Source organism: Rhinolophus hipposideros (assembly GCF_964194185.1).
Source record: "Rhinolophus hipposideros genome assembly, chromosome: 5".
Lineage (NCBI taxonomy): Eukaryota > Metazoa > Chordata > Mammalia > Chiroptera > Rhinolophidae > Rhinolophus > Rhinolophus hipposideros.
Genome location: NC_138051.1, coordinates 28,581,444 through 28,598,689, shown reverse-complemented (window position 1 = coordinate 28,598,689; position 17,246 = coordinate 28,581,444). Strand labels below are relative to the sequence as shown.

Below are 17,246 nucleotides of genomic sequence, written 5' to 3'. Positions count from 1 at the left end.
TGAAAAACGATGGGATTGGATAAAATGTTAAATGATTTTCAAGACCCCTTCCAGATCTATGATTCTGAGTTTCTGTAGAGTAGAAGGGAAAGTGTACAAGCTGAGATAACGTTATCATTCACGACCGTGTTTCCCTTAGTTAAAATGTTTCACGAGTGGCTATTATTTGGCCCATTGTTCCTGGTTTCATCTCATGGTATCATGGGAAACTATTAGGAAAAAAATGGATGGTTCTTTTTTTAAAGATTAATTACAAATTGGTACATGAATTAATCCAGAAAACTTGGGGGGGTGGGGACTGTAAAAGCAACACACACAATCACACCATTTAAAAAGAGTCCCATCATAGTCTTACTAAATATATATATATTTATTTTTTTTAATCATGTAACATAGTCTGAAATCTGCTTTTCTCACTTCAGAGGTATATGTATTTCCTTACAACTGGTTGGAATACCCACAATAATATGCCCACATCCCAATAAGATAGCAGGAGCTAAGCAAACATTGTTACATAGATTTTTGGACCAGTTACAGTTCTTTTATGTCCCAGGTTATTCTTACTCTTCCTCTTTATCTGCTCCAGAATGGATTGGTTTCACTGCAACTGGTGTTTCCGAAAAGATGGGGACCATTTCTTTGTCACCAGCTGTGGCCATATTTTCTGTAAAAAGTGTATGACTGTGGGTGAGTGACTTAATTGTTTTCAGGCAAAAACGTTTTTAACCTAGAAATAATGATTAGTCATTTATCTGTGTGACTTGGGATAAAAATCACTTAGTAGGCCAAAGGTGGTAGAGATACGGTAGGAAACTTAATTATGGAAATCGCAGAAATCCATTAATAAAGAATGATTTAGCAAATGGAATGTGCATTACTTGAGTAATCAAAGGTACTTGTCAGTGTTTTGAAGCCCGTGGCAGGGAAAGCCACAAGATTATCACACTGATTAGAGAAAAGAAAAAAATAAGAATAACAAATAGAATGGGTGACAGTTTGGTTGGTAACAAGAGCCATTTCTAATAGGAAGTGGTCTAGCCTCTAAGGTCAATTTGATTCGAAATGATGATGATGTGTGGTGGTGGTGATACTTTCACAATTTAAAAAGTTTCCACATGTACCGATTTTATATATTTTCACCACAATCCCAGGAGGTAATTGTTAGTAGACCCACTTTACTAATGAGGAACTGGTTCAGATAGGATAAGTGATTTTGACCAAGTTCTTGGAGCCATTAAATCTTAGAAGTGAGACTTGAATTCAAGATGATGGGGTTTTTTTGTTTGTTCGTTTGGGTTTTTTTATGCTAAAATACTTATGCAGTATGGAAATAGCCCAGAAGAGGGACTTAGGATAGGATACTTTGATCAAGGAAGATTTCACAGAAGAGGTGTTGCTTCAGTAGAGTTCTGAATAATAAACCTGTAGTTTGCCAAGTGGATAGCAGGGAAGATCATTCTAGTTTAAGAGAACAGCATGTATAATGGCACACCACATCATAAAACCATAGTGCAGGGGACTACACATGGTTGAGATTTTTAGAGCATGAAAAACAAGGTAAGAAATGGTGAGAGATGAGGCTAAAGAGATAGGGCAGTGGCCAGATTATGGAAGGCTCTATATGCCAGGCTAAAGAACTGAACTTTATCCTGCGGGTGATGGAGAGCTGTGGAAGTTTGCTTTGTGTTTTTCTTAAACAGAAGCATGGTTTGCATTTGCTAGCTCACTCTGGCAATAATATGGAGGGAAGTCTGGGAAACAGCTTAGCCCCCAATGAAAGAAGAGCCAGGTTAGGTAGCCTCTGGAGAAGCTACCTAACCTCATGAATCTCATGACTCTTTTAAGTTGTCTGCTAATGTTAACGAAGCTGTTGACTGGTAACAGCAGCTCACTTTGGAGCTGTTTGTCTCAGTGAAGCATCTGTCATGTGATGTTTTCTCCTGACATGGCATTTATCTTAATCAATAACCAGCAACACTACTAAAATTTCAACTTCCAAGGAAAGATTAGGAATTTCAATTTTCTCATCTTTCAGAATGGGTTCGTTAGATAGGAGAGTAGGAGAGCTTCAGAACAAGATGCAGGAATATTAGCAAAGTTAGAACAGGGCAGAAAATTTTGTTGGGTATCCGATGGACATGCGTCCTATTTGGGAGACCACCTCAGGGATACTGTGGATACCTGATCATGGCATTGTACATCAGAAGCTAAACATTAATGAATGCCAACTATAATTTTATATATATAATGTGATGGTTCAGTGTGAGGTCGGAGGGATAGTGGATGGGGGGAGGGGGGTTCACAGTATGAGGGATATAAATGATGAACGTCTAAGTATTACCTTGTTTTGTACACCTGAAACTAATAAATAAATTAATTAATAAAAAAAAAAAAGAAAAAGAAAAAAAAAGAACAGGGCAGAAAAAATTGGGGAGTTTTTTTTATAGTAATGTGTGCTAAGTGTGAGGTAGATGGAATGAAAAAGAGTAACTTAAAATTGAGATCAATGGTACTTTTGTACTCTTCCCAGTACTCTTATAAATGTACTCTAGCACTTCCTGCTGGGGCGTTAGATCTGTCCCTCCCCCACAGAAGATAATTGGGGATTTATAAAGAGGGAGATGGGTAGAGGCACAGTGTGAAAGGCTTACATGTCATCAACATACAAGTTTGGAAATACTGATGTAGAGAACAGAGCTCAAGTAGATGTCCTTTTATAGCAAATGGTATTCTAAATTCAGTAAGAACCCTCTTTTCTTCTTCTCTTGCTAGCCTACTTGACTGTTACCGTGTATTTTAGGAAAATCTTACCTCATGTCCATGAGAACCAAACATTTTTTTCCCTTTCCCCCCTAGAAAAATGTTCTGTTTGTGGAGCTGCCTGCAAGCATCTGGCTCTTTCTGATAATGTAAGTTTTTCTTCCCCTCCCACAAACCGTCTTATCCCATTCCTGGCCTGTAGGAAGTATACAAAGAGTATAGTTGATGAGGGACTAATCACCGAAATTTTTAAGAAAGAAAGAAAAGAAACAAGCAAAACTCGATGATAGTAATTGTAAAAAGAAAAAAGTAGGGGTGGTAAACAACAGATGGGAGAATTATTTGTGGCTGCTGTTACAGAAACACAGGGTAAGGAGAATTAGGACATATAGTCTGCATCTCCTGGAGCAGTGGTGATTGCCCTTTCACTTCGCTCAGTGAAATAATACCAGGTGCTTTAGACAGGGTGGTACATCCTTTGCCGTATCTACCAGAATTTTATTTGATTTCTTTGTGGATATACGCAGTGTTTGTCTTACTCTCTTCATAGCTGAAACCTCAGGAGAAGATGTACTTCAAAAGCCCTGTAGAGACAGCTTTGCAGCATTTTAGTCACATCTCTCAGGTAAGAGAAACAAAGGTGAAAAAAATCCGATTATCCAGGCTAGTTCTAAGAGCATCTTATTTCATTATCAAAGGTTCTCTTTTAAAACTTTTTTTTTTAATTGGGGAACATTGGGGAACAGTGTGTTTCTCCAGGGTCCATCAGTTCAACCGGCAACCTTGTTGTTGAGAGCTCCCTCTCTAACCAACTGAGCCATCCGGCCGCCCCTCCGGAAGCTCAGCGGCAGCTTGTTGTCTTCAATCTACTTGTGGAGGGCACAGCTCAGCTCCAAGTCCAGTCACCTTTTTCCATCTTTAGTTGGAGGGGGTGCAGCCCACCATCCCATGTGGGAATTGAACAGGCAACCCCATTGTTCAGAGCTTGCGCTCTAACCAACTGAGCCATCTGGCCACCCCCAAAGGTTTTCTTTAAACTTCCTCTCCATTTGTACACAGTGGAGAGAAATTGGCTGCTGTTTGCTTTCTTCACTGATGATACAAATCTCAACAGTTAACTTTTTACTGACCCAGAATCTGTGACAGGCTGTAAAAACCACTATGTAGCTGACATCTTGCCTTGTACTTCCTAGTTCTATTAAGTAATTTTCAAAAATAAAGAAGGTTCTAGGGAGATTTATAATCTTTCTGTGCAGATTAATGCATCTTTTGAAAATGTATTTGAATATGTAGACCTGACCCTACAAACATTGGATTTAATGGTCTAACTCAACCTTTTGCTTATAGATATAAGTTCAAGAAGGGACTTCTTGTTTCCCATTCTCACTTTTCAGTAACCTTTCTTAGTAATGCATATATATTTAATTCTTCAGTTAGTGTTCATAATTGGTTGCCTGAATTTTAGAAAATATTTTTCTTTTCCTGATACATCATATGTTGGCATACCATTGACTTGGTCAGGAGCAGTAGGAATGTAGAAGCTAGAGAGAAGGCGGGACAACTGTTTGAGAGAGTTCCCAAATTGTAAAAGCCTTGGATTTTCCCTCACACTCTCCAATTCTTCACTGGAATTATTTCATAGTCTAATGGGATTCCTATCCTGATATGTTTCTTGAGATTTTATCACTATTTTTTTACTCTTACTTCTCATTCTTAGGAGAGTGTCTCTTTTCTAAATATGAAAAGGAGCCTTAGTCATTTTCTGGCTGAAGATAATAGGTTTAATTTTTCTTTGGTATCTCACTCCTTGGTTCTAACTCTCGAGATAGAGGAAGGGGAATTGAGGCTTCGGCTGCATCCTGCTTTTAGCTGCTTGAGTGAACCATCATATTTTAGATACTATTTAACATTATGGGGAGATAAAATCCAGCTGAGACTGAAGGAGAAATGTAAACAAGGTCACATGAACAAGAGAAAGAGCAGACCTTTGGTTAATAACTAAACCCAGGATTGGTTAATGATTAGTAGAGAAATTATATGTAGTCTGAATCTTAACCTACCTATCATGGGACCAATTACACATGGTCAAATAATCAAGATAAAATAAATGGAAAGGGGTCAGTTAATCATCACTTTAGTGAAGGGTCAGTTTGGTGAAGTCAGCAATGTCTGAAAATGTGTTTTCCTAATTTGTGAAGTTGAATAACTGATCCAAGTAATGCCTAGATTGCCTCATTCAGGATTTTGCTTAAATTTTCCCTTCTCAGTCAGACCTTTACTGATTCTAATATCTGAAATAGTAGGCCCAACGCTCTCTACGCCTTACCCTGCTTTATTTTTCATCATAGCTCTTATCTCTAACATTATATATTTGTTTACTGTCTGAATCCTGCACTAGAATGTAGTAAACTCCATGAAGGCAGAGATTTGGTTGGTTTTGTTTATGGTTGTATACCAAGCTCTTCAGATAGTTCTTAATATGTATTGGACACTCAAAAAATTGTTGAATGAATGAATGAATGGAATGTTGATCTAAATATCCATTTGTGTTTTAATCATCCCCAATCTCTTTAATGACCTGACAAGGGCATTTTTCTGCTCTACTACTCTATGGCCAATAGTTGATCAAGCCGCCTATTTTGAATTCTTTTTTTTTTTTTTACTTTTATTTATTTTTTAAGTGTGTTTTTCCAGGACCCATCAGCTCCAAGTCAAGTAGTTGTTTCAATCTGGTTATGGAGGGCGCAGCTTACAGTAGCTCATGGGGGGACCGAACTGGCAACCTTGTTAAGAGCACCGCGCTCTCTAACCAACTGAGCTAACCGGCTGCCCCTTGTTTTGAAATTTTTACTCACCTCTAGATAAAACTATCTGTCTTTGAGGATTGGAAAGCCCCATTTGGGTCTGTTAGCTTTCTTCTGTTCCCGGGTCATAGACTACATGCACCGTTATCCACAACTAGCATCTTTCACATGCATGCAGTAATTGTTCCTTCTTTGGTAAAGCCTTCTTTGGTTCCTGTAGGCGGAGTTTGTACTCCAGTCCTACCTTGCTCTTAACTATGCAAAAGTCCTTTGTACTCCAGTCCCACCTTGTTCTTAACTATGCAAAAATATAATACCTAACTCTGCAAAAGTGTTTTTAATTTATTTGTTCATATGTCTGTTTCACTAAACTGAAGCTTTTGGTATCATCTTTGTATTGCCCAATACCTAACTAGGTACCTGGCACAAATTAGCCGCATTAAGAAATGTTTGTTAAATGAATGAATGCACATCAAGGTTGGGAGGAAGAGAGGAATAATTCAAGGTAAAGTCAGAGAGAGAGGCTTGATAGTATACTTACTTGTAGGCCAAGGTAAGGAATTTAGATTTTCTTCCAAGTGCAGTGGGACACCATTGAAATGTTTTAAGCAAGGAATTGGCATTGTCTGACACATAATTTTCAAAGAGAATCTGGCTGCTGAGTAGAGAATGAACCATAGAGAAGTTAAAAGTAGAAGCAGGGAGACCAGTTAGGAGGCTATGGAAGAAATCTAAGCAAGACTGTTTGGGCTAAAGTGCTGGCAATAGAAATGGAGAGGGGTCGTTAAATCTGAGATATGTTTTCTAGGAAGAACTAGTAGAACTGCTATTGATTTGGATGTGGAGGATGAGAAAAAGAGAGGAATCAAAGAAGACATGTGGGTTTTTGTCTTGAACAGCTAAGAGGAATAACTGTACACTTTACCAAGACTGAGAAAACCATTTTGAGGGAAAATACCATTTTTAACATATTAGGTTATAGATGCTTGTTAGAAATCCAGGAAGAGCAAACACAAAAGGCAGAAAAATTTACCATTGTGGAGCTTAGGACACAGGTCAATGATTGAGATATAAGTATGGAACTCATCAGGGTATAGATAGTTTTTAAAGCCTTGGGACTAGATAAGATCACCCAGAGAAAGAGTGGCTTCAATATCTAGTGATTAGGTACAGGAGAAGAAATGTTAGCAAAGAGCCGCAAAGAGAGAGGTGAAAATAAGGAGAGTGTGGTGTCACAGAAACTGGGAAAGGAAAATGTTTCAGGAAAGAAGAAATAACTAGAGCTGAGTCAAATACTACTGAGAGATGAAGATGAGGGCAAAGGAAGGTTGACTGGATTTGGCAACATGAGGATTGGTGGTGACCCTCACAAGCGCATGGTGAGTAGAGTCTTGAGAAAGAGAACTACACTCGAGTGCAATGATGGGTGTGTGTCTATACTGTCTACTTCGCCCCCCAAGCCTCTCCTCAATCCACTGCAGTCTGGCTTCAGACTGTCTCACTGAAACTGCTCTTGCAAGGACAGTAACAGCCTCCTTGTTATCAAATCCAGTGGATACTTATTTTTGGTTTTTACTGCAATTTCTCAGCAACATTTGAGGCCCACTTTCTCCTCCTTAAAATATTTTTTCTTTGGCTACTGTAATCAACTTCTGTTTTCTTTTTGTGTTTCTCTTCCTCTATCTATCTCTTATTTATATTTCTCAGAGTTCTATAATAGATATTTTCCTTATCTTTTATATTCTACATGGATAATTTCATTTACTCCCATGCTTCAGTTATTGTCGACATATGGATGACTTCCAAACCTATTATCGCCAGTAAAGATCTAAGCTTAAATGTCACCTCAGAGAAGCCTTCATTGATTACTAAGTTAGGTCTTCTCTTTACTCTCTGTCATAGAAACCGTTTTGTTTCCTTAATAACACTTGGATAATACACAATTTTTTAGTGTTATTTATTGTATGCTTCATAGACTGTAAGCTTCATAGAGAGGCAAGGACCAACTTTGTTTTGTTCATTGTTGTGTCCCCTGCAATGATTAGTTTTGCTATATAGGAGGCACTCAGTAAATCTTTGCTGAATGACTGAGAGCTCTCTCTCTCTCTCTCTCTCTCTCTCTCTCTCTCTCTCTCTCTCTCTCTCTCTCACTTCAGAGCCATATATCCATTTGCTGACTTAATATCTTCACTAATTCAACATATCCCAAACTTAACTCATTATTCGGAACAACCTACCACCATGCCCACCCCCCCCACATAAACACAGATTACTCTTCCTGTTTTTATCATGATGAATGATGACCACCATCCATATAATGACCAAACCAAATCTAGAGTCATTCTTGATTTATTTTAAAATCATTATTATTATTATTATTTTTCAATTACAGTTGACGTTCAATATTATTTTATATTAGTTTCAGATGTACAGCATAGTGGTTAGACATATAATTTACAAAGGATCCCCCAGTTAGTCTAGTACTCACCTGGTGCTATACATAGTGATTACAGTATTATTGACTATATTCCCAATGCTGTACTTTACATCCCCATGACTATTTTGTAACTACTAATTTGTATTTCTTAATCCCTTCACCTTTTTCATCCAGTCCCCCAACCCACCTCCCCATCTAGCAACCATCAGTTTGTTCTCTGTATCTATGAATCTGTTTCTGTTTTGTTTGTTCATCTATTTTGTTCTTTAGATTCCACATATAAGTGAGATCATATGGTATTTGTCTTCCTCTGACTTATTTCACTTAGCATAATACCCTCTAGGTCCATTCATGATGTTGCAAATGGTAAGATTTCATTCTTTTTTATGGCAGAATAATTAATATTCCATTAATTACTGTGTTAATATGAGGCCTGACAAGTTCGCGAACTCATCCTAGAAAAAGTGCTACATATCTCATTGCTGAATATCACTATGGTCACCTTCAAAGTACTCCCCTTGAGAAGTTATGCACTGATGCCAGCACCTAGTCCACCCTTCAAAGCAATTTTGAAACTCTTTTTCTTCTGGAGTGGCCATCAGAGCTGTCGTCATATTACCCTTGATGTCCTGAATGTCATCCAAATGTCTTCCTTTCAATTTTTCCTTTATATTCCGGTAAAGAAAGAAGTCATTGGAGCCAGATCAGGTGAGTAGGGAGGGTGTTCCAATACAGTTATTTGTTTCCTGGCTAAAAACTCCCTCACAGACAGTGCCGTATATTGTCATGATGCAAGAGCCATGAATTGTTGGTGAAAAGTTCAGGTCGTCTAACTTTTTCATGCAGTCTTTTCAGCACTTCCGAATACTAAACTTGATTAACTGTTTGTCCAGTTGGTAAAATTCATAATGAATAATCCCTCTAATATCAAAAAAAGTTAGTAACATTGTTTCAACGCGATTTGGACTGATGAAAAACTTTTTTGGTTGTGGAGAATCGGCTGACTTCCATTGTGCACTTTGATGCTTTGTTTCAGGGTCGTATTGGTACACCCATGTTTCATCACCAGTGATAACATGGCACAAAACATCATCTTGCCTCTCCAAAAGGTCTTGGCAAACTTCGACTCTCCTTTTCTTTTGTTCATCAGTGAGCTCCTTCGGAACTATTTTTGCACTCATCTTTCTCATGCCAAGATTTTCACGTAAGATTTTCCTGTCTCTATCGATGTTTACTTGGTCTGCTATGCTTCCCATAGTCAGCCGATGATTTTGACACACAATTCGATCAATTTTTGCAATTTTTTTGTCAGTTCTGCTTGTTACTAGACGCCCTGACCTCTCTTCATCAGTGATGCGTTCTCTTCCCTCAGAAAAACGTTTAATTCACTGCTGTTTTCTTCATGGCATTATTTCCAGAAACTTGGACTAACATGTCCCTGATTTCATTTCCACTCTTGCTAAGTTTAACAAGAACATTTAACAAATTTGATGTTTGTTCGTTTCTCTAATACAAGCTCAGATCTTCTTGCAATAGCACACAAAAACATGCAACAACAATAATGAATGCCACTCAGCAAGACACCACCACCCATCAACACGAACACAGCTGTGAGACACTGATATACCAATGTAACGAAACCTTACCGAGCTGTTTGTACAGCACTGCCAATGTAAGCGCACGGTGGCAAGTTCGCGAACGTAATTGTCAATAGGAGTTGCTCTTGGATATATACTTAGGAGTTGAATTACTGTGTCAAGTGGTAACTCTATGTTTAACTTTTTGAAGAACTGCCAGTCTGTTTTCCCCAAGTGCCTGCATCATTTTACATTCTTACCTGCAGTGTATAAAGGTTTTGATTTCTCCATATCCTCACCAATACTTGTTTTTAACCATCTTTTTCATTATAACCATCCTAGTGGTTGTGAAGTAGCATCTCATTGTGGTTTTGATTTGCATTTTTCTGACAACTAATGAGGCTGAGCATCTTTTCATGTGATTATTGGCCATTTGTATATCTTCTTTTTATTTTCCAGAAGCTAGGAAGTGTTTATTTATAATACTAATGGTGATAAACTGAGATAACACAAATTAACCAGGATCTGTGAGGATATAATATGGTTGAAAGATGAATATGTGCACAACCAAAAATATCAAAAAGAACGGATAATAACTACTCCAGATTCTGCTAATAACAACTCTCTTTTTGGGCGAGGCGGGGTGTCAAACAGTGTTTATTAAGTGTAAAGTCACCCCAGCCCCATGGGGAAGAAAGTTCCAAGGAGAACAGTTCTTAGGTAGGTTATTTATTACCTAATCTATAAAGTAGACGTAGTTCTTTGCAGTTCTTTTATATACCGTGTAGTTTCATAACTCTGTGCCTGGAATGCCTGACTTCCACACTCCGATGTCTCTTAAATCATTACTTCTTACTTTAGACATACTTCGGTTCTGCATATCACCTGTGTTTTATTTATTGGTGCACATGTCTGAATGTTTCTTCTACTATTTGGTGATGAACTATCAAAGGACAAAGACCCATACTATTCATCATAGTATTCATACAGTTCTATGTATCTCCATCACCCTGCTTCTCCAATTATCAGCTCATAGCTGGTCTTCCTTTATACCTACTGCCATGTCATCCCAATTATTCTGAAGCCAAAACTAGGTATCATTTCAATCTGTAAATATTTTAGAGTGTGTCTTTAAAAGATGAGGACTCTTCTCTTAAATGTAACAATGTCATGCTAAAATAACAATTCACTAATATCAACTCATCAGTCAGCATTCTCATTTCCCCAGTGGTCTCATGATTATTTTAAAACTTCGTTTGAATTGGGTTTCAATAAGGTCTATATAGTTCAGTTGGTTATATCGTTTAAGTTTCTTTTAAACTATATGTTTCCACTCATTTCTTATTATTTTTGAAGAAAATGGTCTTTTGTTCTGTTGAGCTGTTCACAGCCCTGTGGATTTTGTTCATTATATTTCCATGGCATCATTTAATATGTTCATCTGTGCTCTGTGTTTCCGGTAAGTTAACAGATTTAGGCTTAATCAGAATCATTTGACTGAGGGGATGGAAGGCAAGAATATGTTATAGCAGTGTTGTATTCCACCAGGCGTTATGTAATGGTCTTCTGTCTCTTGTGTGATGGTAGCCATTGATGAACTTTACATTGATCCATGTCATTAGGAGTTGCAAAATGCTGATATTTTAATTTTGTCATTTCTTTCTCATTTTTGTTTTTAGCTGGAATATGTCTATAAAGAGAAATTTCCTTTTCTCAACTGTATGATTAACTTGAGAAATAATTTAAAAATACTTAGACCTTTAGATATTATGGAATAAAGGAGTCAGCTTCACAACAGATATGTAAGGCAAACGAATAGGTTTTGAGTGTCAGTGGGAGGTGGTGAACTTACCAGTCCCTTTAAAGTAAATTTCTAAAACTTAGCAACGCCTTTATATTAGGTTGGTGCAAAAGTAATTGCAGTTTTGCAATTTTTTTTAACCTTTTAAACCGCAATTACTTTTACACCAACCTAACAAATGTTCAAAACATTAACATTTCATGGGAATATAAATCTTCAACTAAAAAAAAAAAGAAAAATTCTTGGTGGCCTGATGGCTCAGTTGGTTAAAGCGAAAGCTCTCAACAACAAGGTTGCCAGTTCCATTCCAGCATGGGATGGTGGGCTGCACACCTTGCAACTAAAGATTGAAAACAGCGACGACTGGACGTGGAGCTGAGCTGCGCCCTCTATGACTAGATTGAAGGACAACTACTTAGAGCTGATGGGCCCTGGAGAAACACACTGTTCCCCAATATTCCCCAATAAAATTTATTAAAAATAAAATAAAAACTCTGACATTTAAAAATAAGAATTAGGAAAGCCATTCTTTAGTACAAAAAATACAGTCGGTCAAGCTAATATTCATTTCTAAAATATATATTACTTTTATAAATAAACAAAACCACTTTTTAAAAATAAAGCAGTAAAATGCACACCCCATGTTGGACCAAATATCTTATGTCTTACCGTAATAAACTACTGAGCTCCCCCTTTGCTTTCATTATGGTGCCTCTCTCAATTGCTTTCTCCAGCCTCTTGCCATTCCTGGGCCTAATTCAGAATTGAAGTTTTAAAATACTCTCTTAAGTAAACAAAATAAAATTTATGTTCCATGTTATCAATTCTGAAATGATTGGGAATCCTAATGACGAGCAGGATACCCTTACCTGGTTCTAGTATAGAGGTATAGGAGAGAAATCTGGATCTAGAAGTTGGTAGTTTCATGCATTGTTCCAATAAAATAGACAATATTTAACACTTGGAGATATCCAGATAGTGTTTAGTGTTATCAACAGAACTACTTTTATTATCTGCTCTATGTTATTTTATTAACAAAACAATCGCAACTTAAAAAACGAAACAAAAAAAAAGTGAGCAAAATTAATGAGTGTGCTAACAATTAAGATTTTTTTAAATACTAAGATTCATTACGGAGTTAAGTTTTAGAATCTTCTTTGGTAGATGCATTTGAAATAGGCTAAACATTTGTACTCTAGCATCAGGCCAAACCACTTGTTCCTGTCCTCTAACACTTTTTGTGGGTGATTGTTTTTTGGATCTGTTTTTCCTTTTCTTGGAATGATCAGATCTGAGATTTGGGTTTGAGTTTTTTGGGGCTAAGTAGGCAAAGTAGGCCTGCTTAGGCCTAGGCAGAAGGCCCTTCAGCACTCCAGTCTGGCTCCCTGGAGTTCCACAGTGGGGTCTGTTCCCTGTGCATGTATGACCCTTGGTAGTCTCAGAAGGAGAACCAGTCTGGGGCAGGATTTGGCTTTTCTTGGCCCTAGCCTGATACTAACTTAGTTTCACCACAAACTGATCCTAACGGGAGATTAGGATGTTTGGGGTACTGTCTCTTGGCTACATATTACATCTGTCTGTAATATCTATTGTTTCCCCCACCACCACCATTCTAGGTAACTCTCGGGATTCTGAGTGACTTTTTTCTGCTTCTGCACTGTTCAGATTTTCTGAAATGAGCATATTGAGAATAACTTAAGAAAAATAGACAAGGAATTATTTACCTAGAATTAGTTTAGTTTGCTTTAAGTATAAAGAAAAGAGGCTAGAGACTATATAAACTCTTAAGTACAACTCTGTGGTAAAGTGACAAAAGCAACTTGCAAAATAAGTGAGAAGAAACGTTTATGACAAGAATACCAAGATCTAAGGAAGGACCTTAGACAAAAGGTTTATAATCTTGAGTAGGAAGGAAGCAGATGAGACATAAATACTGCTGTGTATTCAAAAGTAGAGCCCGACAAGGCTGAAACCCTTTCTAATTATTAACTTTTGATCTCATTCAGTATTCCCATGATAGGCACATCAGTATCTCAAATGGTAAAGCAAAAGATCAAATTATTTGTCCATGTTCAGAAATAAAATTCAGAAATAGGTAATCCCCTTTTGTGCCTCTCTGCCCATTACTGTAGCAGCATAAACAGCCTGTAAGTGCCTCTGTGTGAATATTTTAGGGAAAGTAAATTGGTTACTAGTGCTCTGGAATGTGGAAGCTGAGTCCAAACTAATAAGATAATTTCATACTAATCTGATAAGTTAGATCAGAACCAATCCTAAACTTGAAAAAGTTTTTTAGGTGTCACTCTTCTTCTTTAAGATGAAAGATTATATTTTTAAATGGTCCTTCTACTATGTCAGAATATTCCCATTAGAATATTAGGAAATCATTGTCTGAAAATGAAAAGTTTTGGCTTTCCCTAGCATTGAATCCTGTATTTTTGGAAAGTAATGAATTAGCCCAGATGTTCCAGAAGAAAATAATCTGTAATAAAGTATAAATTGGTGGATTTCCCTTTGTGCCAGAAGTAAGGGGAAAGGAGTTATGGGGTTGTTTATCAAAGGTCTGTTTTTCCTGAGTAGGTGTGGAGTTTCCAGAAGAAACAAACAGATCTCCTCATCGCCTTTTATAAGCATAGAATTACAAAGTTAGAAGCAGTTGTGCTGGAGGCACAGCAAACAGTGACCAGCCAGGAAAAGTAAGTAACAAATCAAATCACCAGAGTTGTGTGTTGTTTTTTTTTCAGAGAAGCTGTTGCCTTTAATTCCTTATGGTTGCAAAGCCTATAAATTGCTCCATGTGTGTTTATGTTTGTTTTGGACAAAATCAGGTACAGAATTCTTGGTCCCCTTAATCTCCATTTTATTTTTATCTTTCTTCTTTCAAGGGGCCCTCCTCACTTTATAGCTTTCCTCTTCTATTTCCCCCAATCAAAAACTGCTTCTTCAGAGAAATCAGACATAGCTTTTTCAGTGATAAAGAGACAGCATTTAAAACGTTACCTGTAAAAAGGTATATTTTGGAAATCTTAAGCTAAAAGATGGAATCCTTGATGGAAATTTTCAGACATTAGCAGGCCAGGGCTGTGTGTGGAGAGGAAATGGAATTCTATGTACTCCTCTGAAATCATACCAAGTGACTGCTTATTTTGTCCACCTGATTCTTCTCACCATCAAAACCCTGCCATTGTCTCTCTAAATCACTAGATCTCTGACAGTAATACTCTGCATCTCAGCATCTCTCCACAAGCATTAACTAGATGTTGATAATAATAAAAATCAGGATTTTTATCCCACTGACCTGCTGGAACTGATTGTTTCCATCTTTTGCCTAGAGAGCTATCAGTCCTAAGGAAGGAGAATGGAGAACTGAAGAAATTTCTAGCCATCCTGAAGGTGAATGAAATGAATTTTCCTTCCTATTATTTTCTCTCCTACTTTTCCCATCTATCTAGCAGACTGAATGGAACAGTGTTTCCTAACCTTTTTCACATCATGGCACATACAACTGATAATATTTGTACCACAAGCACAGTGTAATAAATGGATGAGGCCACAGAAGACCTTGGCGGGCTGAAAGGATCAATATCTAGAACACTGGTAGCCCATTCTCAAACATCAGTGAGTCACCGCATACCATTTAGGAATCTCTTATAGAAGAGGCATCTGTTGTAACTTAAAATTTCTTTTCAAGAATCCCACAGCACCTCAGCACCCTTCCTCTCCCCCAAACTCTATTTCCTAGACATTTCTCTCTTCCTAAAAATGTTCTTTGTATTTTATATAATGTTCCTATTGATCCTACTCCTATAACTATTCTAGCACATTGTAATCCTGTCATTTTTCTTTCTCTCCCCCTATTTCCCCACGTATATCAGTCTGCAGGATTCCCAATGTGTTTTTATGAAGAGAAACTAAAATTTTATTCCCCCAAAGCTAAAAATTTCCTAAGGAAACACTGCTGCTATTTTTTTCTCCTATTGGAAATCACAACTAGCATCCATTGCAGCTTAGTTATCTAACAAGTAAGGTCCATTGATTAGGACCCTTAAGCTGCTGCTTGCTTCAGTCCCGTTTTTTCACCTACAGGAATCTCCAAGTTGGTACCAAGGAAGCAGGTCAGTTTTATCAGGCTCCATACTAGCCCTCTTTGAAAATTTGTTCTTTCTTAACTCTTGGCTGTAACTTCTGTGTGGGCTATGAGGTGGAGGAAATGGTTGATGAACTTATCTTTCACTTTTCCAATAGTTACTTACTGAACAGTGGTAAAGTAAAATCTTGAACATAATGCTCACTCTTGACCACCACCTTATGAAATACTATCATCCTTCAAAATTCAGTTCACGTGTCATTTCTTTTATGAAGACTTCATTAGGCAGAGTTAGATGGTCTATTTATTCAATAAATATTCATTAAGTGACTACTATTTATCAGATGCTGGGTGTACATCACTAGTTACTCTAATTAGTAATGTTAAATATTTTTAATAGCCTTGACTACTGTTTATCAGGTGTTGGGTGTACATCATTAGTTATTCTAATTGGTAATTGTGTAATATTTTTAATATCAGCCTTGTATTGGTGGATTGAAAAAGACCTGGTCCCTGTACTCACAGAAGTTACAGTCTAGTGTTCTTTCATACTTCTGTACTTCTGATCTACCCATTATAACACTTAAACATTGCTTTATTTATTTTCTCTCTCTCCCGTTAGCCTATGAGCCTTTCAGAGATAGGAATTATAATCTAGTTATTTTTTGTAATCTCAGTATCTGTGACATATAAGCAGTAAATAAGTGCTTGTCTGCTAGACGGATGAGGGGATGGAGAGTGAGGGAATGGTAGATGTAGTAATGGATGGACAGATAGATATATGTAAAGTTGAGAGTACTTGGTAAGACGCTGAGAGAAGAAAGAAGGACTTCAAAACTTCTCCTATTATGGGCAATAAAGAAGGGGAGAAGGTTTCACTTAGGGAGTTAGAGAGCCAAGGAGTCTCATATGAAAACTGCTTCCATAATTTGGGGTAATACCTGTTAATACATAATAGTGAGAAATTTGTGCTCACAGGGGAAGCTATTATTTCTAAAAACAATGATCTGATTTATCCTCTGATGTGGCATTTAACTTCTACTTAAAGATATTAGAGCTGACTCTTTTTTTTCCTTGCAGGTCAACCACACCTCGACCAGTGGGCATTACTTCCCCATCACAGTTAGGTAGAGAACATTTTTGCCAAATATCTGTGTGAGATGATTAAATATCCTCTTCCCACATGGAAAATGGCTTCCTCTCAGAACCTAGAATGTAATTTTCCTAATCTTCTGTATGATATGAAAAAATCATACAATCAGATACCCACTTACAGGTGATTGGCTAGGCAAGGCAGAGCATACTATTGATGGCAGCTTTCCATTGTGCACTTTATTCTTTTTCAGTTACTCCACGACCTAGTTCTCAGCATAGCAGCCAAGTGGTCAGGTGAGTAGGAAACCTACATAGCAACATTGAAACTGTTGGCAAAAGTTGGAAGATGAAAGAAATATCTAGATGTGGCTGAGATAGGGACTGAGGAGACTTTAGGTCTGTATAAAAGTTTAACACCAGGTTTTTGTGTTTTTTCTTTTTGTCTCACCTTATACAGTAGGTCCTCCTCAGTGGAGTCTATCCCTTATAGAGTGGCTGGCTTTGGTAGCGTGGGACAAGTAAGTAATAGTTACCTTCTCTTTCCCAATTGAGATTTCTAATGCGTAATGAAAGCAAAGATTTAAGGCGAGAATATTAAACTTATGTTGGTTTTAGCATAAATTACCCGATGCCATGCCTGGACTCGCTTTTCTTTTGGCAATGCAGACCTGATGTTAGAAGCTGA

General features: G+C 37.4%; 1 protein-coding gene across 1 annotated transcript in view; it reads left to right on the top strand.

Moving 5' to 3' along the window:
• Positions 1-569: 569 nt before the first annotated feature.
• RNF212B (ring finger protein 212B) overlaps positions 570-17,246 on the top strand; it is a gene marked incomplete at its 3' end in the record, with an annotated part of 20,627 nt that continues 3,950 nt past the window's right edge. Inside the window, exons 1-9 of the mRNA XM_081049700.1 lie at positions 570-687; positions 2,857-2,909; positions 3,311-3,385; positions 13,960-14,075; positions 14,712-14,772; positions 15,466-15,494; positions 16,547-16,593; positions 16,813-16,855; positions 17,019-17,079. Of these exons, the coding sequence (XP_080905826.1) occupies positions 588-687; positions 2,857-2,909; positions 3,311-3,385; positions 13,960-14,075; positions 14,712-14,772; positions 15,466-15,494; positions 16,547-16,593; positions 16,813-16,855; positions 17,019-17,079 (585 nt within the window). The 5' untranslated portion in view covers positions 570-587. The remainder of the gene's footprint in view (positions 688-2,856; positions 2,910-3,310; positions 3,386-13,959; positions 14,076-14,711; positions 14,773-15,465; positions 15,495-16,546; positions 16,594-16,812; positions 16,856-17,018; positions 17,080-17,246) is intronic.